At 57.8% G+C, this 26287-nt stretch overlaps 3 protein-coding genes across 13 annotated transcripts; 2 read left to right on the top strand and 1 right to left on the bottom strand.

The window, feature by feature from the left end:
* Positions 1-5394, top strand: ZDHHC24 (zinc finger DHHC-type containing 24). Of its 2 annotated transcripts, none has more exons than XM_030569001.1 (4): positions 1-535; positions 1100-1377; positions 2012-2324; positions 3402-3780. In XM_030569001.1, exons 1-3 carry the CDS (start codon positions 261-263, stop codon positions 2320-2322), a joined length of 864 nt encoding a protein of 287 aa, XP_030424861.1. In that variant the 5' UTR covers positions 1-260; the 3' UTR covers positions 2323-2324; positions 3402-3780. The 2 variants fall into 2 exon arrangements, with proteins under 2 accessions (XP_030424861.1, XP_030424860.1); XM_030569000.1 differs by lacking the exon at positions 3402-3780 and adding an exon at positions 5309-5394 and having other exon boundaries at positions 2-535.
* A 1337-nt stretch (positions 5395-6731) lies between these two features.
* Positions 6732-24752, bottom strand: CATSPER1 (cation channel sperm associated 1). 5 transcript variants are annotated; one of them, XM_030568993.1, is made up of 12 exons: positions 13062-14354; positions 12459-12674; positions 11684-11797; positions 11297-11456; positions 10725-10816; positions 9374-9517; positions 9065-9128; positions 8731-8803; positions 8246-8306; positions 7780-7852; positions 7354-7471; positions 6732-6857 (listed from the first exon to the last, which is right to left on the bottom strand). In XM_030568993.1, the coding sequence occupies exons 1-12, from the start codon at positions 13195-13197 to the stop codon at positions 6828-6830; spliced, it is 1281 nt and encodes a 426-aa protein (XP_030424853.1). In that variant the 5' UTR covers positions 13198-14354; the 3' UTR covers positions 6732-6827. The 5 variants fall into 5 exon arrangements, with proteins under 5 accessions (XP_030424853.1, XP_030424852.1, XP_030424854.1 ...); XM_030568992.1 differs by lacking the exon at positions 6732-6857 and adding an exon at positions 24659-24752 and having other exon boundaries at positions 7167-7471; positions 13062-13158; XM_030568994.1 differs by lacking the exons at positions 6732-6857; positions 13062-14354 and adding an exon at positions 24659-24750 and having other exon boundaries at positions 7167-7471.
* On the top strand, positions 7358-26057 carry LOC115654569 (serine/threonine-protein kinase D3-like). 6 transcript variants are annotated; one of them, XM_030568983.1, is made up of 18 exons: positions 7358-7443; positions 17097-17235; positions 17527-17655; positions 18036-18190; positions 18569-18764; positions 19483-19566; positions 20540-20681; positions 20967-21090; positions 21463-21540; positions 21685-21934; positions 22346-22374; positions 22606-22678; positions 23046-23152; positions 23583-23744; positions 24317-24415; positions 24677-24944; positions 25339-25424; positions 25753-26057. In XM_030568983.1, exons 2-18 carry the CDS (start codon positions 17136-17138, stop codon positions 25942-25944), a joined length of 2274 nt encoding a protein of 757 aa, XP_030424843.1. In that variant the 5' UTR covers positions 7358-7443; positions 17097-17135; the 3' UTR covers positions 25945-26057. The 6 variants fall into 6 exon arrangements, with proteins under 6 accessions (XP_030424843.1, XP_030424845.1, XP_030424844.1 ...); XM_030568985.1 differs by lacking the exons at positions 7358-7443; positions 17097-17235 and adding exons at positions 9512-9981; positions 11698-11805; XM_030568984.1 differs by lacking the exon at positions 7358-7443 and adding exons at positions 9512-9981; positions 11698-11805 and having other exon boundaries at positions 17097-17655.
* The last annotated feature ends 230 nt before the right edge of the window (positions 26058-26287 follow it).

Here is a 26287-nt window from a genome sequence, read left to right as displayed (position 1 = left end):
GTCGGGCGCGCTCCCGCGCCCGAGCTGGAGGCGGAGGCGGAAGCGAGGCCGAGGAGCGAGTGAGAGCGGCCTGCCTCGCGCCCCGATCCGGGACAGAGACACCTCCCCCGCCCCCGTGCAGAGACCTCGGGGTGGGCACCAGGCCCACGAGAGACGCCCCCTCCCCTGAGGCCAGGGTGTCACTCAGCACCCCCGCCCCCCGGCGGGAGAGGCTGATCTGTGCCCCCGGGAGCGCTCGCGTGGGGCGCCCCCTGGCAGCCATGCGGGCGGGCTGGGGCGGGCGGTGGCAGCGCCTGGATGCCGCGCTGTGCCTGCCCCTGTGTGTGACCGTGGCCCTGATGGGGGCCGTGTGCATAGAGGTGCTCTGCCTGCTTCTCTGGGCTGCGGAGCCCACCCAGCTGCCCCTGGCCCTGCACCTGCCCCTCCTGTTCTTCCTCCTGGCCAACGTGCTGGGCAACATGGGCCTCTTCGTCACCACCAGCCCAAGCATCAAAGGTGTCATGGTGTCCGAAGGCGCCGTGGGACAGGGCTGGGAGTGAGTATGGCTGGGACAGAGGGAGGCAGAGGGCTCTCCCACAGCTCAGAGGCAGCTTCATCTCAGTGCCAGGTAAGGGATCCCTATATAAACAGCCCTGGCACCCCACCCCAGAGGTGGCTGCATCTCTGTGCTGGGTGAGAGATGGGATCCCTGTATAAACAGCCCCATTCCCCTCTATCCTCATGGTGGTTTCATCTCTGTGCTGGGCGAGGTATGGGATCCCTGTTTAAATGGTACCTGCACCCCACCTGAAACAGCTGCAGCTCAACACTGGGCAAACTTTAGTCTGGTGCTAGAGCACTGTCAGATGCTGCCGTTCGCTGAGTTTGTGAGAGGGCTTTTCTACAAGAAGGTGTGGCAGCGGCCTGGGATTGGAATGGGGACAGTTGCCCATTGTCCTTTGCTGGTGACTTCCTGCCCAGGGCTGACCTGCTTTTGGGGCTGCCACTCTATTTCCAGCCCTAGAGAAAGCACAATATGATGTGCTATTGGAATGCCAGGGGGTGGGGGAGGGCAGAGAAATGCTGCATCACCCCCCTGAGGCCCGTGCTTCCCTTCCAGGTACTGCTACACCTGCCAGTCCCACATGCCCCCCCGCTGTCACCACTGCTACACCTGCAATGTGTGCATGTTGCGCCGGGACCACCACTGTGTGTTGCTGGGCCAGTGTGTGGGCTACCATAACTACCGTTACTTCCTGTGCCTCCTGCTGCACGGCTGGGTGGCCCTGCTCTACGCCAGCCTGCTCAACGCTGACATCTTCATGGCCCTGCTGCACGAGGGAGTCACCGTGCACAGCATCGTCCTCCTCCTCATGCCATGGCTCATGCTGCTGACGGGTACAGCCATGGCAGGACCTGCCAGGAGGGGTCCATCTACATGTGGGGGCTGAGCACCACTGGTTCCCCTGGGACTAAGCTGCTCTCAGCTGGTTTTATTTAAACAAAAAAACAAACTAGGAAATACCTAGATAAAAAAACTTTGTGAGTTGCAGCCGAGCCTCAGGAACATCAGATCAAGATTTGGTGATTTTGGGCATCAGCCAGAAGCTCCATAAAGGGCCCTGATTTTATAGATTGCTGATCCTCCACCCTCTGAAAAATAGACCCTTTTAGGACATATCCTTGGAAACTGAGAAACCCCTAAATCACATATTGCTTTTGCAGATTGTGGTTTGAGTGTGCACCTCGGGGGCTCTTCCAGCATAGGCAACTCCTTAGAAATCCCACAATCCATTCCCCTGTCACCTGAGCCACCCAGCCCTCCCTCAGTCCCTACTCCAGAGGAAACTATGATATCCCAGTATAAACAGTCCCTGTGCCCTACCCCAGAGGCAGGCACGTCAGTGGAACAGGGAGCAGAGCAGGGTTAATGGGAACATGCCAACACCTGGTTGTGTCTGGGGGATGCTAGGTGCACCCTTGGGGAATGCCTGGCTTCTAGCACTGACTGCACCCCCTTGTGTTTCCCCAGGCCAGGTGAGCACCTCAACTTTCGTCTACGCTTTCATGGCTGACACCTGTGTGGTCAGTTTCCTCTTCTGCTCCGGCTTCCTGTTCTTACACGTGCTGCTGAGCCTGCGTGGCCAGACGACCAGGGAGTGGTTTGGGGAGAGCCGCTGCTATGACCTGGGCTGGCGTCGCAACCTGCAGGAGGCATTGGGAGACAGGTGGCACCTCGTCTGGCTGTGCCCACTCCTGGCCTCCCCACTTCCTGGGAATGGTGTGGCCTTCAAGAGCAGAGCTCCCCACACTGAGCCCTCTGCCAAGCCAGTCATTTTCTGAAGGTGGGTTCAGGAGCCATCCCCGATGCTGAGGGGGTAGGATGTGCCACAGTCCTGGCCACCTTGCCAACACCAGCAGACTGGCATAATGGGTAGGGCACTGGGGTGCAGGACTCCTGGTTTCTGTTCTGAGCTCTGCTGCTGACCTTGGACAAGAAGAGATTCTCTAAATACATCAGAAATAAGAGTAAGATTAAGGAAAGTGTAGGTCGTTACTCAGTGGGGAAGGAGAGCATATAATGGAGGAGAGAGAGAGAAGGTTGAAGTGTTTAATGCCTTTTTTGCTTCAGTCTTCACTAAAAAGGTTAATTGGGAGCAGATGCTTAACACAATTACTGTTAGCATGGGGGAAGGTCTCACAGCAAACTAGGGAAAGAACAGATTAAAGGAAATGGAGGGGTGGGAACAATCTTCATATATGTTAAGGGCTGTTGTAAAGAGGCCAATGTTCTCCATGACTACTGAAGGTAGGAGAGACAGTCATGGGCTTAATCTGCAGCAAGAGAGATTTAGGTTAGATAGTAGGAAAAAATTCCTAACTATAATGGTAGTTAAGCTCTGGAACAGGCTTCCAGGGGAGGTTGTGGAATCCCCATCAGTGGAGGTTTTTAAGAACATGTTGGACAAACACCTGTCAGGGATGGTCTAGGTTTTACTTGGTTCTGCTTCAGTGCAAGGAGGTGGACTTGATGGCCACTTGAGGTCCCTTCCAGCCCTACAGTTCCATGATTTTATAGTATTTAGATAAGTTAGATGTATTCAACTTGCTAGGGCCTGATGAAAATTGCCTGATAGTACTTAAGGAACTAGCCAAAGCATCCTCTAATGGTTCTGAGATTGGTGAGGTCCCAAGGGACTGGAGAAGGGTAACATAGTACCTGCCTTTAAAAAGGGGGACGGGAGTGGGACCTGGGAATGTATAAAGCAGTCTGCCTAACTACAATACAGGAAAGATACTGGAACAAATGTTTAAACAATCAGGTTGCAAGCACCTAGAAGAAACTAGGGTTATAAGAAATAGCCACATGGGTTTGTCAAGAATCAGTCATACCAAACCAATCTAATTTCCTTCTCTGACAGGGTTGCTGGCCTGGTAGATAAAGGGGAAGCAGTGGACATGATGTCTGGACTTTAGTAAAGCTTTTGACACAGTCCCACAGGACATTTTCATAAGTAAACTAAGGAAATGTCGTCTAGATGAAATTGCTATAAAGTGGCTGCACAACAGCTTGAAAGACCATCCTCAAAGAGTAGTTTTGGTTCGCTGTCAAACTGGGAGGATGTATTGAGTGGGGTCCTGCAGGGGTCTGTCCTGGATCCAGTACTATTCAGTGTTTTCACTAATGCCTTGGATGATGGAGTGAAGAGTATGCTTTTAAGGTTTGCAGATGATGCCCAGCTGGGAGGGGCTGCCAGCTTTTTGGTGCATGGAATTAGAATGAAAAATGATGGTGATAAAGTGGAGAACTGATCCGGAATCAGCAAGATGAAAGTCAGTACAGACAAGTGCAAAATAGGAAAAAAGTGAAATGCACAACTATCAAATGGGGACGTACTGGGTAGGCAATAGAGCTGCAGAAAAGGATCTGGGGAGTAGTGGATCACAAATCCAACGTGAGCCAAAAGCATGCTGCTGTTGTGAAAAGGGCAAATGTCATGCTGGGCTCTGTCAGCAGGAGGGGGCGGATGTAAGACACAGGAGGTAATTGCTGTGCTCTGCTCAGCAGTGTTGAGGCCTCAGCTGGAGGGCTGGGTCCTGTTTTGTGCCCCACACTTTAGGAAAACTGAACAAACAGGAGAGCCTATAGGAGAGCAAGGATTTGTGAGGAACGGTTGAAAGAATTGGGCATGTTTAGGCGAGAGAATTGAAGGCTGAAGAGGGACATAAGTCTTCAAATATGTAAATGGTAATAAAGAGGATAGTGAGCAATTGTTCTCCATGCCTGCCTAGGATAGGACAAGAAATAAATGGCTTAATTCACAGCAAGGGAGATTTAGGGTGGCTATCAGGAAAAGCTTCATAACTCTCAGGTGGTTAAGCACTGGAACAGATCACCCAGGGAGGATGTGGAATCTCCATCACTGGAGGTCTTAAGAACAGGTAAGACGCACCTGTCAGGGATGGGCTAGAGCTATGTAACGCTGCCATAGCGTGGGGCTATGGATTAGATGGCCTCCTGAGGTCCTTTCCAGCCCTACAATTCTATCATTCTATGTCCTTTCCCTGCTTTCTGCCTCAGTTTCCCCATCTGTAAATGGGAATGATCCCTCACTAGATGAATTCACTAACGAGGTAAGGGTCAGCAGCTGGTGGGCTGAGGGACAGACCCAGCACCTAGGCAGACAGAAAACCTAGCTCAGGACACTGCTGTTCTATTAGTATTATAGTAGCACCTAAAAGCCTTGCCTGCCACGAGATCAGGCGCAGCACAGACACAATGGGAAACAGGCCCTGCCCCAAGAGCTCTCAGTCTGAACAGACGAAGGACGGAAAGGAAACAGGCACCAACAGAAGTAAGGGACTCATCCAAAGTCACTTTAGAGTCAGTGGCAGAGTCAGGGACAGAACAGAACCCAGGAGTCCTGGCTCGCATACCTCCCTCCTCCCCTGCCGCTCTAACCACTAGACCCCTCTCTGCTCCCAGAGCTGGAGATGGAACCTAAGAGTTCTGTTTCCCAGCCCCCATACTGTAACCCACTAGCCTATCACCCTGCTCCATAATCAGTTCATCCCCAGCTTAGGCTGCTTTGCTCCAGTCATTGCTGATTGTGGAGCTGGCAACCGCAGGCCTGTGGGAGGGGGAGTGAATTTGTGCTGGCCAGTCTGTGGCTGAGATCCAGGGATCATCCCCCATCCTCTCTCATCCCTGTCAGGCACTGAGAGGGGCCAGAGGAGGTGGGGCACAAAACTACTCTGGGTTTGTCCCATTGGAGGCCTGGCCCATGATGGTCCAAGTCAGCTCTGATCCCTCCCTCTCTGATTGCAGGTCTCCTGGATGGCGCTACAGTACTGCAGTGGGGCTGGGGCTGGCTTTGCCTCTCCCCGGAGGGGGAGCGCTGCTGAGGGGCAAGTGTCAAGCTGTGCCCCATGGGTTACTGGCACCCCCATCTGACCGGGGTCCTGACACTGCCTGGTGTGTTATTCTGAGCCCCATCTGCACTGGACTATGCAGTTGTTGGGACTGTTGTGCCAGGCACCAGACAGACTCCAACCGAGATTGGGGGGCCCTGTTGCACTGGGCATAGTGCAGCCCGTGAGCAAGATCAGAGACCCCTGTTGTTCCAGGTGCAGCCCAAATACAGAATGGGAAACAGTCCCTGTCCTGAGGACCTCACAGTCGTTAACAGACCCAAGGTGGGAGAGTAAACAGGGAAAAGGGACTGCCCAGCTCAGGAAAGAGAGCCCAGGAGTCCTGGTTCCCAGTCCAGTGCCCTCCTGGCTGCACTAACCTTTTGTGGTTCCCAGTTCTGCTCCATTTAAAGCACTAGCAGGACAAGACCACCCTTCTGCGAGCCCAGGGCTAAAAGTGCTTCCCTTCTGTGTTTGCACAGCTCTCCTATGGCTGGCCCAGGACAGCCCACCCCCCAGAGGCTGGAGTCACTGCCTTACCCAGCCCCTCTCCCAGGGTGGCCCTTTCCTCTGGCACCCTGTCCCCACTGCTCTCCAATAAAGGCTCCAAGCCCCAGGTGCCTGAAGATTGATATGTCTGATTCTGGAGGGGCCCGTTCTGAGCCCCAGCCTGACCCCTGCAGCCTTTCCTGCCCCTGGCCCAGATTTGGGGGTAGGACCAGAGCATGGCTTTTAGAGCTGTGCAGCCTGAATGTAAAGTCCTCAAGGGATGGAGCATTCCCTTATTCCCAGGAGAGCTGCCCTGCTGGGAATCCCCCTCGCTGCTAAACCTCTGCCCCTCATTCCCCACCTGAATCTGTCTGGTATTGCTCCCAGCCACGGACCTCAGTTGCCCTTTGTCCTTGAGATTCCCAAGGCCCCTAAGACCAGCTCAGCAGGGATCCCTGGGCAGCTGGTGCCCTCCCTCAGGGGCAGGCCCTTGTAAATGCTTCCCCATAGGGCTCAGCTGCCAAGGCCAGGGGCTGCAGGGTCCTTTAGCTGAGCTTGTGTGTGTCTTGTGTTCAGGGGAGGACCAGGAGCCAGTGTACATTGGAAGACCATCAGAGCTGGGCATAGAACCCATGTGTCCTGGCTCCCAGCCTCCCACCCCTATTCTAATGCACCAGCTTCCCTTCTCTCCCCAGATCTGAGGTGAGAACCCAGGAGTCTGGGGCCCAAAGCAGGGAAAAAGACATGGTGTGGCCTGACATCCTTCCACTCGCTGTCACTCTTCATACACCATTTCCCCTGCATCCCTGGTGGCCAGGAACCTTTTAATACAGAGCTGTGGCAGTGTCTCGGCGAGGGCTGGATCTGGGGCCTGTCCCAACCTCATGGCTGCAGTGCCCCGGCCTCTGGGCACGTCCTTCCCCCACAATGTGGACAGCCCGGCCTTTTCAGTGGTGGGGAAAGTCCTGCTCAGCTGTCTGCAAAGAACAGAGGGGAGAGAGTAGTGTCCTCCACTGGGGTCTCCTTGCTGATCCCTGCCCAGAGGGGACGGGGCAGCATGGTGCACTTGGGCATGGAGCCACCCCAACTTGCTACACCATGGGGCTCCCACAAACTGAGCCCTACCCCAGGGGCAGGATCTACCCCTGGACTACTGCATCTGGCAGCGCAGTGATGGTTACTGATGGATTCCTAGAGTGGGTCCATCATACCCAGTATCCCACCCCCTTCCCTGCTACTCTGAATCAGACCCCTGGGCCCATCCCACCAGGTATCCCCCCTCCTGGCTTAGACCCATGGGCCCACCCAGTATTCCCCCTCCTGCTGTCCTGGCTCAGACCCCTGGGCCCATCCAGCCCAGTATCCCCCCTTCCTGGCTCAGACCCCTGGGCCCATCCAGCCTGGTATCCTCTGCCCTGGCTCAGACCTCTGGGCCCATCCATCCCTTCCCTGCACTGGATGTTGGTACCCCACCTCGAAGAAGCTGTCGACAATCTTGTCGGTGGTGGCGGCCTGGGAGCGGAACTGCTGCTGGAGGTGCTCAACTGACGCCATCAGCTGCAGGTAGGTGAAGAGCAGCTGCTTCTCCCTGCTGGGATGGGGCACAGTGACTTCCCCGGGGTCAGAGCCTGCTCTCCCAAGGGGTGCTACTTCCCAGAGTCCCTCCTGCCAGGGCCCCTCTGGGTACATGCGCCCCTGGAACTGATCTGTGGTGGGCAATACCAGGCCAGATGGCCTGTGGACCTGATGCGGGGGGGGCACAGATACCAGGCCGGATGGGCCCATGGATCTGATGGAGGAAAGGGGCTGGAAGGGTGCATTACCCCACTCTGACATGCCCCATGTTGGCTACTTCCACATGGGATGATGGGGAGAGGCCGTGCCATGGGGCCCCCTTACCTCTCGCTGCCACCCATGTGCTTGATAAGCTGAGCCAGGAAGGCTTCATCATCCTCTGGCTTCATGTGTCCCTCTGTGAGGGGGCAGAGAGAGAGATGTCTGGGGGACTCCAGCCAGGCGGGGAGACACCAGCCTCCACTCGCCCCAGGGAGGAGAACCCCACCACTGCCAACAACCCACAGCAGGGAGTGGTGTGTGGGTGAGATGAGTTTGCTGGACTTCAACAATAGCCTGGAACCCCCTTGCCCCAGTGTCTGGGGGCTGAACACTTCATGGAGACAGAGAACCCCCAAGAGGGGGCTCCCCACAGTGCAGACACTTGGGAGTCTAGCCTGGTATCCAGGAGTCAGACCCATGGGCCCATCCAACCAGGTATCCCCCACTCCCTAAGCAACCCGTGTGTGTGTGTCATACTGCCCCTTTGAACTGTCCCCCACCAGCCAGAACTAGAGAGAGGGGAGCTTACCCTGGGCTGGCTTGCCTGATACAATATCTTCTATGCTGCTCTCTTTGGGCTGTAGCATACTCTGTAATGCAAGGGAGGGGGGAGAGGAACAAGCCCAGCATTAAACATGGACCTGACCAGGGAAAGCCCATTGTCCCCATGTTTCAATGGGGGAAACTCAGGCATGGAGGGAGTTGGGGACAGAACCAGGAAGAGGACCCAGGACCCCTGACCTCCACCACCTCCTGACTCTAACCACTAGATACCACTCTCCTCCCAGAGCCAGGGATAGAATCTAAGAAGCCTGTCCCCCCCACCCCCCAACCACTAGAGACCATTGCCCTCCCAGAGCTGGGAATAGAACCTAGGAGTCCTAGCTCCCAGCCACACACCCCTGCTGTAACCAACCAGACCCCACTCCCTTCCCAGACTGGAATAGCTAGGCTGCTGAGACAACTCCCTCACATGCCTACTTCCCCCATTCCTTAGGGTGTGGGGAGAGGCACCTTCTGCTTCTGCAGCTCTTGGCGCTTGATCAGGGCCAACTGGAAATTGTCCACCAGGACAGCGATGACCAGGCTGAGAGAGAGAGAGAAAGGGGCGTGGGATAGGGCTGGGAGATGGGTCCTTTCCCCTCTAAGGGACACCGGCTCTGATCAGGTCCCCAGGTGTGGGAACTGGCTGGCTCAAGCAGGGGTATGGCCCATTTCCCTCTCCAGGGGCTAAGCGCCAGGAGGGAGGAGGTGTGTGGAGGGGCATAGGGATATGGAAGTAGGATGAGGAGGGGATGGGAGAGCTGGGAGCAAGGGTGGACCAGTGTGCTGAAGGGGCTGGACTCACTTGAGGAAGGTGAAGTACTCAATGAGGATGTAGGCCATCAGGAAGAAGATAATGTATGAGGCACCTGCAAAGAGAAGTGGGCATGGAGCAGTGTCAGGAAAAGAACCCAGGAGTCCTGGTTCCTGGCCATCCCACTATAACCCAATAGATCTCACTCCCCTCCCAGAACTGGAGCTACAATCCAGGAGTCCTGGCTCCCAGCCCCTTGCCCCCCTTGCTCTAAGCACTAAAACTCTCACTTCCCTCCCAGCATGGGGATAGAACACCAGGGTCCTGTCCTATGGTGCAGGGGTGGGGAAGGTGTCTCACCCCCTTGGATGCTGTCCAGGTAGATGAAGGACCAGTCGTCTAGCGTGAAGAGCTGGAAGAGGGTGAAGATGGTGTCGAAGAGCTCCCCGAAGCGATAGGGGTCAGAGTTCTGGAACAGGTCATGCAGCACCACCGAGAACATGACTGGGGAGTGAGGGGGTAAGGAGCAACAGTGCTGTGAGCCAAGGACCTCCCAATGCCGCCTGGGGAGTGGGGTGTAGAGGGGTTACAGGAACCTGCTGAGTCTGACGTGTGGTCTAGTTCACCAAAGAACATCACGTGAGGTCTCAGATACAAGCCGGTGTCAGACCCCTACCATCACGAAAGGCATGAGGCAGACGCTGTCTAAGGAGTTCTGTACGTGCACTGACAATATGGTCTGACAGCTGTGGCTGGGACCACCAGCAAGGGTAGAAAAACAGGTTTCCTGTCAGACAAGGGCCAGTTAGCCATGGATCTGTCTGCATGTGTATTGTGTAGTGGCTCCTTAATGGGGTTGCCTAGCACCAGTCTGACTGCAAATGAAGGTGTGCAAGAACTTCAGAAAGCAACCAACAGGAAGAGAAGGTGGGTGGGGAAGAGCCCTTACCTTGAGATGCACTTCAAAGGTTTGCTTGACTATATTTGGGGGGCAGAGAAAACAGGCAGGAATCCCTCACCTAGGAAGGGAAGGGACAGTGGGTTTGCTTAATGAATGTGGGATCTCGGCTAGGCTTGGTGGAACATACTGGAGCAACCTTTAGGTGAGATCAGGCTTTTTCAACAGGAGGGTGCCCAGAGAGTTAAGCTGAGGTGCTAAAAACTGGGCACCTATTTTGTTTTGTTTTACCGTTTGCTTCCAATATGTTACTGGAGTCTCTGTTCTAGGACAATAGACTTATTGTTTTCCCTATAAATGCAGGTGTCGTGGTGCCAGGCAAAGGGGTGGACCTGAGCTGACTTACCAGCCACTTTGTATGGCTCCTTTGGGAGCAGTAAGCCTGGGGAGTCTGGGAGCGTCCAGTGACTAAAGGGCTGGATGCTGCAGGACATGCTCTGTCATGACCTGAACAGAGAGAGCGGGGCTTGCGAGGGCCTGAAAGGCCAGGCTGGTGCTGCCAGAGGCTGGTGGGTTTAGGCAGCTGATCTATAATAGGCACAGACAAGGCTGCTTCATGCTAAGGGCAGGTGGTGGTGAGGTGTCTCCCAGCCCTGGCGAGCATCAGGTACTCCCAGGAAGAGAGCCCCCGCTGCACCCTGACCCCACAGGGGAGAGAGCCCCACTGCACCCCCTCTCATTTCATAGCACCCCCCATTCATCTTGCTGTGGGGAAGGATAGAGCCCCCTTGACCCCGCCCCATGGCAGGATACAGAGGCAGGTGAACATCAGCAGCAGGATGGCCCCGATGGACGGGCCAGACAACGCGAAGGTGCTTGTCAGTTCCTGCAGGTTCTCCAGGACCCTGGGAACAGAGACAGGGGCTTTGTGGGGGGGCTCAGGGCTGCAGGAGCTCCAGAGACCCATGGCATCTGCTGTGGATGGGGCACTGGCCAGAAAAGAACCCACTCATGGGTTGTGTCTCAGGGCATGTGAGTGTGTGGGAGGTTGCCAAGGGAGACAGAGGGATGCAGGGGGTCAGCAGGGGCATTGCAGCACAAGGCAGGGGCGCAGCACCTGGGGGACAGGGAGAAAGCAGGGAGGGAACCCAGGTGGCAGAGCACCCAGGAGGTAGGGAGCAAAAGGGCACCCAGGGAGGCACAGCAGGGAAGGCCACCCAGAAGGGCAGGGAAAGAGCAAGGGGGCATCCAGGTGTCACACCAGGGGAGGGCCCCTGGGGGGCAGGGAGAAGGCAGGGGTCATAGCAAAGGTACAGCACCCAGGGCCCCAGCTCCATTGCCTGGTGCTTCACTCCCTCTACCCCACATGCCCGCCAGGCACTGACCGCAGTGTGAGCAGCAGCCTCAGGACCCGCACAGCCCGGACACACTTGAAGACACGGAGCACGCGGAAGAGGCTGCCAGCATTGTCGTGGGTGGTGTGGCCCGGGGAGATGAGAAGCGGCAGCACAAAGTCCAGCACCATCATGATCATGACGAAAAAATCTGTGAGGAGAGGGCAGCAGCCTCGAGGAGAGGGGGCACCACCACAGCTCCCCAACACCCACTTCCCCTGCAAATGCACACTGTCCCCTCCCAGGCACTCACCTGCTCTCTTGCCCTGCTGCCCCCACCCCCAGGGGGCTCATCTCACCCTCCCACCAGACCCCAGCCAATCTCTCTGCCTCACCTATGAGCCAGGGTTCCCCCAGCCCGCTCCCATGGTGACCCACCAATGTCATTCCAGGGATTGCGGAAGTAGTTGAGGTCCAGGGCGATGAGTTTCAGCAGTGCCTCTAGCACGTACATGCACAGGAAGACAGCGTCCATGGCGGAGAAGAACCACTCTGAGGAGGTGAGGGGGCTGGTATGAGGAGTGACGTCCCCACTAGGCCATTCTGCCCTCGCCATCCACGCCTGGCCTAGAGAACACACCCTGTGTGGCAATGGGCACCCACACGCTGGACTCAGCCCCTTCCTGAATGCAGACAGCATGGCCTAGTGGGTACGGGAGCCAGAACTCCTGGGTTCTCTCTCTGAGGAGATGAGTTCCTAGTGGTTAGAGCAGGGATGCTGGGAGCCACAAATGCTGGGTTCTATTCCCAGTTCTGCTACTGACCTGTGTGACCTGGGCCAACATGCTCGCACTTGGTGCCTCAGTTTCCCTGTGTCTATTCAGACTCTGAGCTCTTCAGCGCAGGGACTGTCATTCACCATGAGTCTGTGCAGTGCCCAGCATGACAGGTGCCCTGGTCTCACCCAGGTCAGCAGGCTTTACCATAATACCCAGAATAACTATGAGCTAGTCCCTGAGGGGAGATGGACACACCACCCACCTGCTTGGAAGGGGAAATGGGGTGACCTCAAGGGGGGGTGGCAGCATCTCTTAGGTTAGCAGGGGGCACTGGGGAGACCACTGTCTGGGTGAGAGGTGATCCCCATGGCTGGGATGGGGGGGAGGGGAATGGGATGACTCCCAAGGCCAGGTCAGGGCGGGGGCAGCCTTACCTCCACGGACCTGCACCACGGCGAAGGTCTGCACCACCAGCACTGTTGTGTGGATGCCAATCACGGTGAGGATGAAGAGTTCAAAGGCCAGCAGCTGAGTGAGCTTCTGGATGATGGCCCGCAGGGTGAGCAGCTGGGGCAAGGTCCTCTCCCATGCCAGGCGCAGCAGGACCATGGTGCCCCTCCACTTCCGCCTCTGCCAGGGGTCCTGCTTGCCTGGGCACAGATGCCACAGATCAGCCATGATAGGGAAGGAACAGGACAAATGATAGTTATGGGAGGTGGGGAAGGGTGGGCTGTGGGTTGTATGGGGGGCTGTGTAGAGGTCAGGTGCAGCCTGTGGGGGGCTTGGGGTGCGGTAAGGTTCCATGTTCCCTCTGGCTCTCCTCAGGCAGTGGTGCTGGGATTTGGTGGGGAGGGGAATAAGGGGTGTTTGGGGGTAAGGAGGGGTTGCAGGAGGGGGAGAGTGTTATGGCAGGAGGAGCCCCATCTTTCCTTTGGCTCTTGTTGGGGAGAGGTGTTGGGCAGTAGGGGGTTAAGAGATGGGTTGGGGATGTATGCAAAGGAGTGGGGGAATGGGGTGTCCAGGGAGCACCCTATTACCTTTCAATATCTTCAGAGGGTGGGAGGAGGCCGAGGTGGCTTGCAAGAAGGCCTGGGAGACAGGGGACATCTCCTCCTTGTATGGAGGCTTCTCCATCTGGGTGCCAGACACAACAGGCACGGTCAGGTAGTCCATGGTGCTTCCCCCTGACTGGGATCCTGCAATCCAATTCCCTCAGTGACCCCTAAATGCCCCTCCCTCCTTCTGTTGTGCCCCCAGCCAAGTCCACGTCCCAGACTGACTTCCTGGTGGCCCCAGAACTCTGGGATCCTGGAGGTTCTAGATCAGAGCTCCTCTCTCCCCCCCCCTTTGTAATGCTGTCACTGTGGTGACTCCTAAACACCACGGGGGGGGGAGGGGACAGGGCAGGGGCCTAGGAGGGGGGGCCCTGTAGGGCCAGGATGGGGCTTAGCAGTATGGAGTGAGCCTGGGTTGGGCCCCAAGAAGGAGCTGGAGAACAGAGCATGATCAGGGTGGAAGGGCAAGATGAGGCCTAAGACTGTAGGGAGGAGTCGGGGGTGGGGGAGTGTCTGTGGGGGGTGCAGAGTAGGAGGTGGAGGGGGGCAGGGGCTCTGTGAAAGGGCAGAGCAGGCAGGGGTAGGGCCTAGCTGTCTTGGGAGGACTCTGTGTCGGGCCCAGGGTGGGGTGAGAGGGCTGTGAGGCCCGGGACGGGGTGTGTGTGTGTGTGTGGAGGGGTAGGGCAGGGAGTCTGCAGAGTGGGAGTGGGGTGAGGGCCAGGAGGAGTGTAGAACAGGAGGGGGAGCACTATTGCAGCTCCCTGACCTGCTGCAATAGCAGCCCCTGGTGCTTTCACTTCCTCTCCCCTGTCCTCCTCTCCCCCAACTGTGATGAAGGGTCCTATCCCCTCCCTCCTGAATCTGGACTGTACTGGGAGCTCTGGCCTATGCTGTTCACCCAGAGAACCTAACCTGGGTCCGAGCAGGACAGCTCCAGCCCATCCCCATTGCCCCCCCACCCACTGCCCCTGTGCCTGTGCAGGCCCATCGCTCCTGACAGATCCAGCTGAGGGTGTGGAGACGAGCTGGCTCCCATGCCACTTGGGGAGGGGGTGACTCCAGTTTCACCCAGAGGAACTGAGGTCAGAATCGGGCCCTGACCCCACTGCAGTCAATGGGTGACTCTCGACTGACCCTAGGAGTCAAAGGGATCAGACAGGGACCCTACATCAGTGCAATGAATGAAAGTCATTGGGGTTGAGTTAGATCAGTGGCTCTCAATCTTTCCAGACGACTGTACCCCTTTCAGGAATCTGATTTGTCTATACCCCCAAATTTCACCTCACTTAAAAACTGCTTGCTTACAAAATCAGACAAAAATACAAAAGTGTCACAGCACACTGTTACAGAGAAATTGCTGACTCACATTTTTACCACATTATAAAATAAATCCATCAGAATATAAATATTGTACTTACATTTCAGTGGATAGTATATAGAGCAGTACAAACAAGTCATCGGCTGCATGAAATTTTAGTTTACACTGACTTCGCTAGTGCTTTGTATGTAGCCTGTTGCAAAACTAGGCAAAGATCTAGATGAGTTGATGTACCTCCTGGAAGACCTCAGCGTACTGCCAGGAGTATGTACACCCCTGGTTGAGAACCACTGATTTGATGACAGCTGAGTGGTGACCCACCACGTCCAGCACCCCTATCTCACCCTGTGAACCCCCTTCACCAGGAACCAAACTTGGGATAATTCATTACCATGCAGGTGTTGCTTTGATGGGGGACCACTATAATACTAGCAGAATGTGAATAGGACCCAGGAGTCCTGGTTCCCCCTGCTCCATCTAATCCACTAGATCCCTCTCCCCTCCCACAGCGAAGACAGAACCTGGCTCCCCACCCCCATGCACTAACCCACCCGGCTGCAGACTGCTCACATCATTATCAGCAGACAGCTCTGTCTCTCGGGGAGCAGAGAGTTAACACCGCATTTCCTGCAGCTCAGAGAAGCAGTGGGGCAGGCAGTGCAGGGAGACAGTGTGAGGACTGGGGCGGGGAACGAGAAGGGACCCCTTTCTCTCTTGCCTCCTGCCCTGCCCCATCCCCACGTGAGACCCTCAGGAGGTGTCCCCTGAGGTTGTGAATCCAGCACAAGACTCAGCTTTCCCGGGCACCTGGTGCTGTCCATGGCTCTGGAGTGCCAGCCCCTGGGCACAGTATCTGTGCACCTGCAGATTGGGCTGTCCCGAGAGTCATACAAGCTGCCCCCAGAGGAGCTGGGTTACGGGCACCTGCGGCACCTGGCAGTGGAACTGGTGGAGAGGAAGGTAATGAGGCTATGCTGGAGGGCTGTCGAGAAGGGAAGCGCAGGTGAAAAGGCCAGGATCCAGGGTGCGGGGATGGGAAGGGGCCCCCAGAAGGAATCACAAAGGCTGTGCCCAGATGCCCATGGAGGGTCATGGAGACACCAGGGGAGTTAGTTTGCTCAATGTCTGATCAGTGCTTGGAATATAGGGGAGCAGCTGTGGAACCCAGCAATGTCCTGACTTCCAGCCCCAGCTAATCTGTGAGTCCCCACTTCCCTCCCAGAACCGGGGACAGAACCCGATAGTCCTGGCTCCCACCCACCATGCTCTAACTACTAGACTTCACTCCCCTGCCTCAGCTAGGAATAGAATCCGAGTCCTACCTTCCAGCACCTCCCCCGTTCTAACCACTAGACTTCACCCCTCGCCCCGAGCTAGGAATAGACTCCAGGCATCCTGCCCTCCCCTCCTCTAACCACTGTTCCTCCTCCCCTCTTGGTGCCTGGAGATTGATTTGCTGTTCTCCTGAGATGGATTAAATGAGACACAGCCTGGGGGAAACACTGGGCTGGAGACTGCAGTGTCCCACAGATAGGGTAGCAGATGGGAGGTGCTGGGCTGCCAGGCTGCAGGGGGCTCACTCCCTGGGGAACCTCATGGGCACTCAGAGCCCTTGGACAGCACCCTTGGGGGAGGAGGGAAAGCGCATGGTGTTGAGCAGGGGTCTGATCTTACCAGGGGGCCTGCAGACAGGATTCAAGGTCGGGGGAAAAATGATGTGACCCAAGTATAGGATGACTGGGGAAGGTCCAAAGAGGGGACATCCTTAATATTGGGGGGGAGGTTGAGCCTGGGCCTGCCCCCCTGCTGCAGACCTGAGCTCTCTCATTCACAGGAGGGTGGCTATTCAAAGGTTCCCTGTCTCCCCCGCATTTCCTTTGCCCCCTGCCCCCTCCCCACCAATTTCCATCTCATGACAGCACAGGGAGCACTTAGGTGGGGGTGCTGCAGCAGCCATGCTGAGTCAATCTTTCCACTGCGGCTGGGGTCAGTGGGGCCCTGTCCCTCCTACCTGCGCTCTGAGGGCCTGCTCCCTCCCCGGCTGCCCAGTCCCCCTGCACTGAGCAAGTGACAGAGGAAACCGCCATAACCAGCAGAGCAGCTTGTTTCCGCTCTGTGCTCACTCGTGGCATTGCAGGGAGGGCTCAACTGGCTGCAGGGAGCGGGGAGTCTCATACAACTAGCCCTGTACAAACAGTCCCCGTGCTCCACCCCAGAGGCAGCTGCATGTCAGTGCCAGATCCCTGTATAAACACCCATGCAGCCCAGCCCGGAAGCAGCTGCCTCTCAGCACCAGGTGCAGAAGCCTTGTATACAAAACCACCATGCCCACTCCAGAGGTGGCTGCATCTCAGTGCCAGGCGAGGGATCCCTGTATAAACAGCTCCTGTACCCCACCCTAGAAGGGGCTGCATCTTGGTGCTGGTTAAAGGATCCCTGTATAAACAACCGCCATGCCTCACCCCAGAAGCAGCTGCATTTTAGCTCAATGCAGTTACAATGAGAACACACAGCATTTCTGTATCAATGTGAGCATTTGAGAAGTGATACAGGAATCCAGGAGGCTGGTGTTAACGGTGGGACTCTCTGTGCTCCCTTCCCTCTCCCAGTCCTGGGTCAGGGAGGGGAGTGGGATCTAATGGTTAGTGCAGACCTGGGGGGCCCAGGAGGCCTGGGTTCTAATGCCATCTCTCTCCTAGTTCCCCGAATACAGCTTCCTGGGGGTGTCGGAGAAGATCATGCTATTCCGGCATGACGCCGCATCAGAGAATGTGCTGGAGCACCTGGGGCCAGACAGTGTTGTGCATGCTGGGGACCTGATTGAGGTCGTGCTGTCGGGTGAGACAGTCCTGGGGCACCAGAGCCTGTGGATGCCGAGCATGGCCTGGAGGGGAAAGGCCTCAGCTTCCTCTCCCTGCCCCATCTGAGCCAGCCTGTCTCCCACCCTGAGGCAGATTAGAACTGGAGCCCCCTAGAGGGGAAAGGCTCCTTGTTCCATTCCCCCATCCCACCCAGCCAGTCCCCATGCCAAGGGGCAGATCGGAGCCAGTTCCCCACAGAGGGGCAGGCCCTGGACTCCCATGCCCCCTATCAAACCCACCCCTTCCTCACTCTTTTCTCTCCCCCCAGCCTCGATTTCCTTGGATTTCACTATCCAGCCCCACGTGCTGCTTGTTCACTCCTACAAGGCCCCAGCCTTCTGCGACTACTGCGGGGAGATGCTCTGGGGGCTGGTGCGTCAAGGGTTAAAGTGTCAAGGTATGGAGCAATCTGTGTCCACCCCTTCCCCTCCCACCCCTGGGACTGACCTAGTCTCCTGGGTCCCTCCGACTGACCCCAGCCCTCTTCCCCTTCCTGGGTCCTTCTGGTGCCCATACCCCCGTTGCTGCACCTGGCCTGATCCCCTGGGTCCCACTGGGCAGACAATGCTCCCTCCAGATCTCCTGGGTCCCTTTGGCACCTCTCTCCCCAGGCCTGGCTGAACTCCTCAGCCCTTTGTGCACCAGTAGCCCCCTCCTTCCAGGCCTGCCCAATCTCCTGGAGATGCTCTCGGACTCCCAGACCCATGGCCAGGGCACCCACCTCCCCCCATTCCAGGCCTGGCAGGGACCCCAGTCCTCACTCTTCACTCTCCCCAGGCTGCGGGCTGAATTATCACAAGCGCTGTGCCTTCAAGATCCCCAACAACTGTCGCGGTGTGAGGAGGAACCAGCTGGCCAGTCACTCACTGGGCGCTACCACCAGCCCCAGGACTCCTATCCTTGGCCAGAACGTGGGGGGCAGCCTGGAGGAGGTAGGAGCCGGGACTAACATAGCCAGGGGAAGGATTCCAGAGGGGGATGGCTCTTAGGTGTCGGGAAGGTCAAGGACTTCAGAGGTGATTAATACACCCTGCAAAGGAATACGGTGTCTGCTCTAGCCACTACACCCCACTCCTCTCCCAGAGCTGGATAGGACCCAGGAATTCTGGCTGCTAACCCCCTGCAGTGATGGCTTGATGAGATGGGGAAGGCCAGGCAGAGACTCAGGATAAATCAGAATTGGGGGTGGCTGGCAACTTGGCTGGGTCCCTGGAAAGTGGGGTGCAGTGAGGGATAGGAACAGTGTGGAGTTGTGGGGAGGGTGGGGACACTCAACACACTCTACAACATGGACTCTGGTTCCCCTGCAGATCAGCCACTGGAAGTGGGGCCAGCAGACGCAGGGCCCTGCACTGATTGGCCGCCCACTCTGGAAGGACTGGATGGATCTGAACCAGGTCAAAGTGCCACACACCTTCCAGATCCACTCGTACACCCGGCCCACTGTGTGCCAGCACTGCAAGCGCCTGCTCAAGGGGCTCTTCCGCCAGGGGCTACAGTGCAAAGGTACCACCAGCTGCGGCCACGCAGAGGATTGGGGTACAGGGCTGACCCCGGGCTGGGACACTGCCAGGATTGGGGTGAGGAGCCTGACCCTAGCCTGGGAAGCTGCTGGGATTGACTTCAGGGTCACTGTGGCCCCACTGGGGTGTAGGGGTACAGAACTTGGCAACCAAGCTTCGAGCTCTGCCCCCATCGCTTCCCCATTCAACAATGGAAGCTCCTTCTGATGGTATGTCCCAGCAAACCCCCCAGCGAGGTGCCCCCTTTGACTGCTGTCTGCTGGCCCAGTGAGGCTGCATTCACAAGGAGCCTCCCTGCCCCTCAGGGGCCACTTATCAAGAGAACCCTGTACAGAGAGCTGGAAGTCACGGTCTCCATAGCCTCTCCCCACCCTTCTCGGGCTGACAGGGAACCAGCAGAAACAGTCACACATGCCAGAGGAATGAACATCATAGGTACAAAGGGAGAAGTGGGGAGGATTCAGGGGACAGAGATAAAAGGGAGGAGCTGCCCTTGCTGTAACCAATGCAGCAACACTGCCTGAGTCTGCAAAGAGCCTGAGCCAATTGCTCTGAGGGGGGGGGCTACTCCCCCTTTCTCGCTACCTCTGTGGGAGGTAGCACCCAGCCACACTGCTCCAGGGACCCCAGCAGGAAAAGGAGAGCTGGATCCCGGCTGGCGCACTGCCCCACCCTGCTGCCTCTCTCCTCTCCCCACACAGACTGTAAATTCAACTGCCACAAGCGCTGTGAGCAGTTTGTGCCGGATCAGTGTGTGGTGGAGAGCCTGGCCCCTGGCACAGCAGGTAAAGATGGGGCCACAGGGGCAGGGAGGAGACATATCCAGCACTACTCCATTTACAACCCCAGCTCTGCCCCCTGCTCAGCTTGCTCAATGGGGAAGCCTGACCCCTCCCAAAGTGCCCTGCACTGCTATCCCACAATGCATTGGATCACAGCTCAGCGACCCTGTCTGGTCAGCATTAAGGCTCCACTGCTCTAAGGTTGGCTGGGCCAGAAGCTCCACGCCCCATTCCCCTCCCTGTGCTAGGAATAGAACCCAGGAGTCCTGATTCCCCCCAGGGCACAAACAGCACTTTCCTAAGGAGAGGGCACGGAGCACTCCCTGCCCTGTCTTGCCCCCAGCTTGGTGTCCCCGCCTCCTGTCCCCAGCCCCCAACCCCTGCCAGTCCCCCAAACCAGCCCTTACTTTCTTACACTGCCTCTGCACCCAGACTCATGCTCACCCCCACACCCTGCTCTGCTCCTAGCACTGAGCTCTCACCCAGAGAGCTGTCAGGCTGAAGAGCACTGTCCCCACCAGAGCCAGGCAGTTCTGGGAGCCCCAGGCCCCATCCTCTTTCTGCATCTCCTCTTCTGCAGGCAGCACAAAAAGCCCAGATTCAATCTTCCCACTCTCCTGGGGGCTGGGGATGCCCAGTGCCCATGGGTGCCAGGACTGCAGAAGTAGGGAGGGCCAAGGAGGGGTACAGGGACCCCACACCCTCAGATTTGGCCTGGTCACCCCTCTGGGAGGACAGCCAGGCTCAATTTCCAATTCTAGTCAGGGGACAAGGGGTGCCTGAGCCCTTCTTTGTCATTCCCCTGCTTCCAGCCCATCTGCTCTAACCATTAGCCACCACTCTGCTCTCAGAGCCAGGCACAGAACCCAGGAATCCTGGTGCCCAGTGGCCCTGCTCTAGTCCCTATTCCCTGTTGTGTTTTCCTTGCTGGCCTCGCAGAAAGCAGGGTATCACACTCTCCCCCTCACCCACACAGATGGTGAGACCCCAGAGTGCCCATCTAGCAAGCCAGAGCCAGTGGATGGGGAGGGCACCAGTGGGCATGAGCTGGCAGAGGACACAGAGAAGACAGAGCCCAGTCCTGGGACTCTAGAGGCAGAGCTGCACACCAACCTCAGGTAGGGACCCCCCAAGGATGGGTATGTGGGGTGGGGGTAGGGCTGCATGGTTTCCCTGGGACTGCTGCTCCATGGTACAGAATGGGAAGGGGATCACCCATGGGATCAGCGAACTCAGGAATCCTGGTTCTCAATCCCTGCTCTAACCACCAGATTTCACTCCCCTGCCAGAGATGGGCATAGAACCCAGGAGGCCTGACGCCAGGGAGTCTGGTGGGTGGTGGAAGGCTGTACCTTTGGGGCTGAGGAATCCAGTATCTGAGTCCCTGTCTCCCCTGGCGCCAGCCCCTGTTTCAGCAGCTACATCCCCTTGATGCGGGTGGTGCAGTCCTGCCGGCACACCAAGAGGCTGCGCAGCGCCGTCCTGTTGGAGGGATGGATGGTGCACTTCACCAGCAGGGACCCCATGGTGAGTGCCCTGGCTGGGGAGAGAGGGTGGGGTTACAGAAGGGTCAGGGATGGAGCCACAGGCAGGCTGGAATGGGAGGGTGGAGTCACAGGAGAATGGGAGGCAGGGGTAACGGATGGGCAGAGGGTGGGGCCACAGATGATTCAGGGGGTGGAGTCACAGGTAGGCAGGATGCGGTGGAGTAACAGGATGGGGTATGGGATGGGAGGGTGTCAGGGAGTGGGGCTCGTGGCTGGCCAGGACTAGTTATGTGGGGACTGAGAGGAGGAGAGGGGGATTATTGGCCAGTCTCATTTCAGAGCAATGTTGATGTCGGGGGGGTTGGGATGGGATGGACACATGCCCCCAGAATAACATCTCTGTGCCCCCCAGAGGAAGCGCCATTACTGGGTGCTGGACAGCAAGAGCCTGAGCTTCTTCCACTGTGAGAGCGGAGGCAAGTTCTACAAGGTGAGGGGTCCCATTCCCTACAGCACCCTGCTTCCCCGGAGCCCTAGTTCAAAGCAGCCTGCACTCCCCCCGCAGGACCCCACTTCCTGATTCCTCACCCCAGAGGAGCCCAGCCACTGTCCAATGGTCTTACTCTTCCTGCAGGAGCTGCCGCTGTCTGAGATCCTCCAGATCCGCCCCTGGGAGGGGCTGACACCCCTGGCATCCAGCGGGAGCCCCCCCTGCTTTGAACTGGTGACAGAGGCCCTGGTGTACTACGTGGGCGAGCACAGCAGTGAGCGGGAGCCAGGGCAGGTCTGGGCAAGGGCAGAGGCTGGAAAGGCCTGGGCCAGGGCCATCCGCCAGGCTCTATGGCCTGTGAACCCCCAGCCTGACAGCTCTGTCCAGGAGCCCAGTGAGTACCGTGGGGATCCCTCTATGGGCAGCCATGAGCCCCACCCCAGAGCCAGCTGCATCGCAGAGCTGGGTGAGGGATCATCCCTAATTCAACAGCCCCCATGCTGCACTGCAGAGCCAACCAGACCTCAGTGTTGGGCAAGGAATCCCTGTGTTAACAATCCCTGTGCCACACCTCAGTGGCATATGCATCTCAGTGCTGGGCAAGAAATCCCTGTATTAACAGCCCCTGTGCCATATCCCAGAGACAGCTGCATCTCAGTACCAGGTGAAGGATCCATGTATAAACATCCCCAGTGGCCATCTGAGAGGTGGCTGGCTCCTGCTCCCAGGAGAATAGGGCAGTGGGTCTGGATGTCCCAGTCAGGCCAGGTTCTTCTCATGTCTCCATTGTGTCTTGTCTCTGCAGATTCTGACTATGAGTCCCCAGATGACACGGTGAGTTGGAGAGGATGGCACTGGGAAACCCTAGGAGTGGTGGGGTGCATAATCTGGCACGGGGAGGGGATGAGCAAACATGGGGGCTGGTGTTGGGGTGAGGAAGCCAGGCATAGGGCATGGTGGCAGGGGTGACAGTAGCGGGAGCATTAGGCCTGGGTTGTCAGGGATTTGCCCCCAGCAGGTACCATGCTTCAATCCCCCCAATCCTGTCCTTGTCCCTCACCCCAGGACATCAGCCGTTCCTATCAGATCTTCCCTGACGAGGTGCTGGGCGCTGGGCAGTTCGGGGTGGTGTATGGCGGTAGGTGCCCTCCCCAGCTCCCCAACTCCCATCCTGGCTCCCCCCCCATGTCCCCCAATAATTCCCCTCCCTCTGTGCTGATCCCCCTACCTCCCCCTTGGCCACAGTCTGGGATCTCAGCTTGCATGTGCTCCCCTCAGGAGCAAACGTGTTCACTATGGCTCCCCAGGTGCCATAGCCATGCCCATCCCATCACTGTCATGCTTCCAGGAGCACGGTTTGCCCACTGCTCACCCATTGTGTGCCAATTCACATCTCCCCCCAGCCCTGATACCCCTGCCCTACCTCCCAGGAAAGCAGCACATCTCCCCCCACCCCTGCCACATACCCCTCCCACCCCAGCTCTGCCTCCCTTTCTGCCCCCCAGGAAAGCACAGGAAATCTGGCCGGGATGTGGCCGTGAAAGTCATCGACAAGCTGCGCTTCCCTCCCCGGCAGGAAAATCAGTTCCGCAATGAGGTCTCCATCTTGCAGGTGAGCCCCTGGGGGTGGGAAACACAAAGACCCTGGTGGGAAGGGTGGGGATGTGTGGGAAAGGGGACCCTTGGATGTTGGGAACATGGAGACTCCCCTCTGGGAGGGGCCACCACTGATGGGCCCAGAGATCTCCTCCATAGACATGTTTGGCTGCCTCTGCCCATCAGCCCCAGAGGGGGAAAGGGGACAACGGCTGGACAGGCAGCACTCTCTCCCCCGACGTACTGGGGGCTTTGTTGGAGCCCTGTCCCCTGGAGGGAGCTCCAAGACAGTCCAGCACCAGCTACTGGAGAAGGGCCTGCGGGGTTAGGGGCAAGTCTGAGTGGGGGGGAGGGTTCTTGGGCTGTGTGTGTGTCCTAGGGACAGGGGAGGGCTCCAAGGCTAGGGAGGATCCCAGTTCAGGCAGTTCCATCTTCTCCCCTGCCAGAGCCTGCACGCCCCCTGCGTGGTGCACCTGGAGTGCATGTTCGAAAGCCCCGCCCAGCTCTTTGTGGTGATGGAGCGGATGCATGGCGACATGCTGGAAATGATCCTGTCCAGCGAGAATGGGCGGCTGCCCGAACCCCTTGCCAAGTTCCTCACTGCCCAGGTGGGTGCCCCAGCTCTCCCCACCCCAACCCCCCAGAGAGGCCTCACAGCAGAGTGAGGACCACCAAGCAAACCCTCCAGCCTGGGCTCCCCACAAATGTCCCCCGTGGGCATGTTAATGATGCTGCACCATCCATGATCACAGCTTGCATACAACGTAGAGTCCTCGTGAAAATATACACACCCACATACGCCGCTCCCGTCCCCCCACATGCTGCTCCCTGTGGCACGCCAGTCACTCTCATGCACTGCTCCTCATTGCTCATCCCCAGCATGCCTACCGCTGTGGGCCTGTCACCATTGCATACCGCACCCAGGCTCATCACTCACACCTCTCAGCATGGTGGTATACTTGTGCACGTCAGCACTGCACCATCACTGTGCATGTACACACACAATCCCATCACTGCTCCCCAATGCCTGGGTCACGGTTCACACGGCACTCACCAGCGCATGTGAGTGTGCAACAGCCCCCATGCTACATCCAGTCTGTGCGTAAGCCCATTAGGTACTCCTCCTCCCGCCCCCAAGCAGGTAACCACCCCCTCCAGTGATGCTCCCCTGTGCTTGCAGATCCTGTCTGCGCTGCGCCACCTGCACACCCAGAACATTGTGCACTGTGACCTCAAGCCAGAGAACGTGCTGCTGGCCTCGGATGAGCCTTACCCCCAGGTGGGACAATCCCTGCCCCGGCTCCCAGCCCACCTCCCTGGAGCCCGCTTCCGCCCCTCTCCCTGAACACCCATCTTAGCTCTTGCCCCATCCCAGCCACTCTCTCTTCCCCTTTCAGCCAAGACTGTATTACCAACTAGGGGCCAGACCAGAGCTGGCACCCCAGAGGGGAGAGGCCCCTACCCCAAGCCAGCTGGTCTCCCCAGTCAGGCCCCCAGCCGAGAAATGCCCCATATTCCCTACCCTCATGCTAACCCTCAGGTAAAGCTCTGTGACTTTGGCTTCGCCCGCATCATTGAGGAGTCATCGTTCCGGCGCTCGCTGGTGGGGACCCCGGCGTACCTGGCGCCTGAAGTGCTGCGGCAACATGGTTACAACCGTGCCCTGGACATGTGGGCTGTGGGCGTCATCATCTATGTCAGCCTGAGCGGGACCTTCCCCTTCAATGAGGAGGAGGACGTCAATGATCAGATCCAGAACGCAGCCTTCATGTACCCCCGGCAGACCTGGGCTAGCATCTCCCTTGAGGGTGAGACACCCCTACCCCCCCCCCGCCTCCACACTGCAGCCATCATGTACTCCCAGCAGATCTGGGCCAACATCTTCCTCGAGTGTAAGACCCCCCCCGCACCACCCCAGACCCACTCACACTGCCACCTACCTCCAGATAGGCCTTCTGGTACCCCCAGCAGACCTGGGCCAGCATCTCCCTCAAGGGCGAGAACCCCCACTCCCCCGTGGCATGCCACTCGCTGTACACTGCCCCTGCACCTCCAGAACATGGCCTGTATGTACCTGCGGCAGCCCTAGGGCACCTCCAGGAAATCTGGATGTTGCAGGCCCTGGCAGCCAATGGCTGTGCTCCCTGGGGAGAGGAGCTGGGGAGAGGTCTTGGCCTATGTAACCCTCTCCTTCCCTCCCAGCTGTCAGCCTCATCCACCAGCTGCTGCAAGTGAAGCTGAGGAAGCGACTGAGTGTGAACAAGGCGCTGAACCACCCCTGGCTGCAGGTACCTTCCCTCCACCCCTCAATCCCTATCCACCCCACCCACATCCCTGCCTGCAGATACCTTCTGTCCCACAATCCACACCCCACAACACACCTCTTCCATCCCCTTGCACTGTCTAGCTCCACCCCAGAACTCAACACCCTGCTCTCCCCTGCCCAGCTTCACCCCCGTCTCCAGTCCCCCTCCCAACAGGAAATGGCTAACTCAACCCCCTCCCTAGCTCTTCTCATCCCCTGTAGATCCCTTCCTCAGCACAGGGTGCATCCCTGATAGGAGGAGCCTGGACTCCCCCCAGCACCTGCTGGTGAGCTGTGTCCGTCTCCCCCAGGATTTCCAGACCTGGCTGGCCCTGCGGGAGCTGGAGACCCGTGTGGGGCAGCGCTACCTCACCCATCCAAGTGACGACACTCGCTGGCAGCACCTTGCCCGCGAGCAGGGGCTGGTCTGGCCATCAGGGCTCACCATTCAGCCCAGCCTGGAGGAGGAAGAGGACAGTGACAATGCAGACGGGGGGAGCTGAGTCCTCCCCCCCAGGACTCACTACTCATGGGAAGTGGGGGGTACGGGGACCCCTCAGCACCACATTGTCCCCATAAACTGATTTTCCCCAAACATGGCACCATGTGGTCTGTGCAGGGTGCGTGCCTGTCTTGCTGGAGCTCATTCACAGGTGTAGGGGGCCGTCCAAAGGCTCAGATTCCTCTGCACAAATGCTGCCCTAGCTCAGACCCCTCCAACATTAAATCCCCGACTCTGAGCCCCAGGACCACCACAGTGCGTGCCTCCCCTTCCCCAGTGATCCCATCCATCTTAGTGTCCCTAGTCCATTGCTCCTAGATCAGCTGCCCTGCATATGAACAACA

The sequence above is a fragment of the Gopherus evgoodei genome, chromosome 7, assembly GCF_007399415.2.
Source record: "Gopherus evgoodei ecotype Sinaloan lineage chromosome 7, rGopEvg1_v1.p, whole genome shotgun sequence".
Classification (NCBI taxonomy): Eukaryota; Metazoa; Chordata; order Testudines; family Testudinidae; genus Gopherus; species Gopherus evgoodei.
The sequence above is the reverse complement of the archived record's forward strand: the minus strand, read 5'-3'. Positions and strand labels throughout refer to the sequence as shown.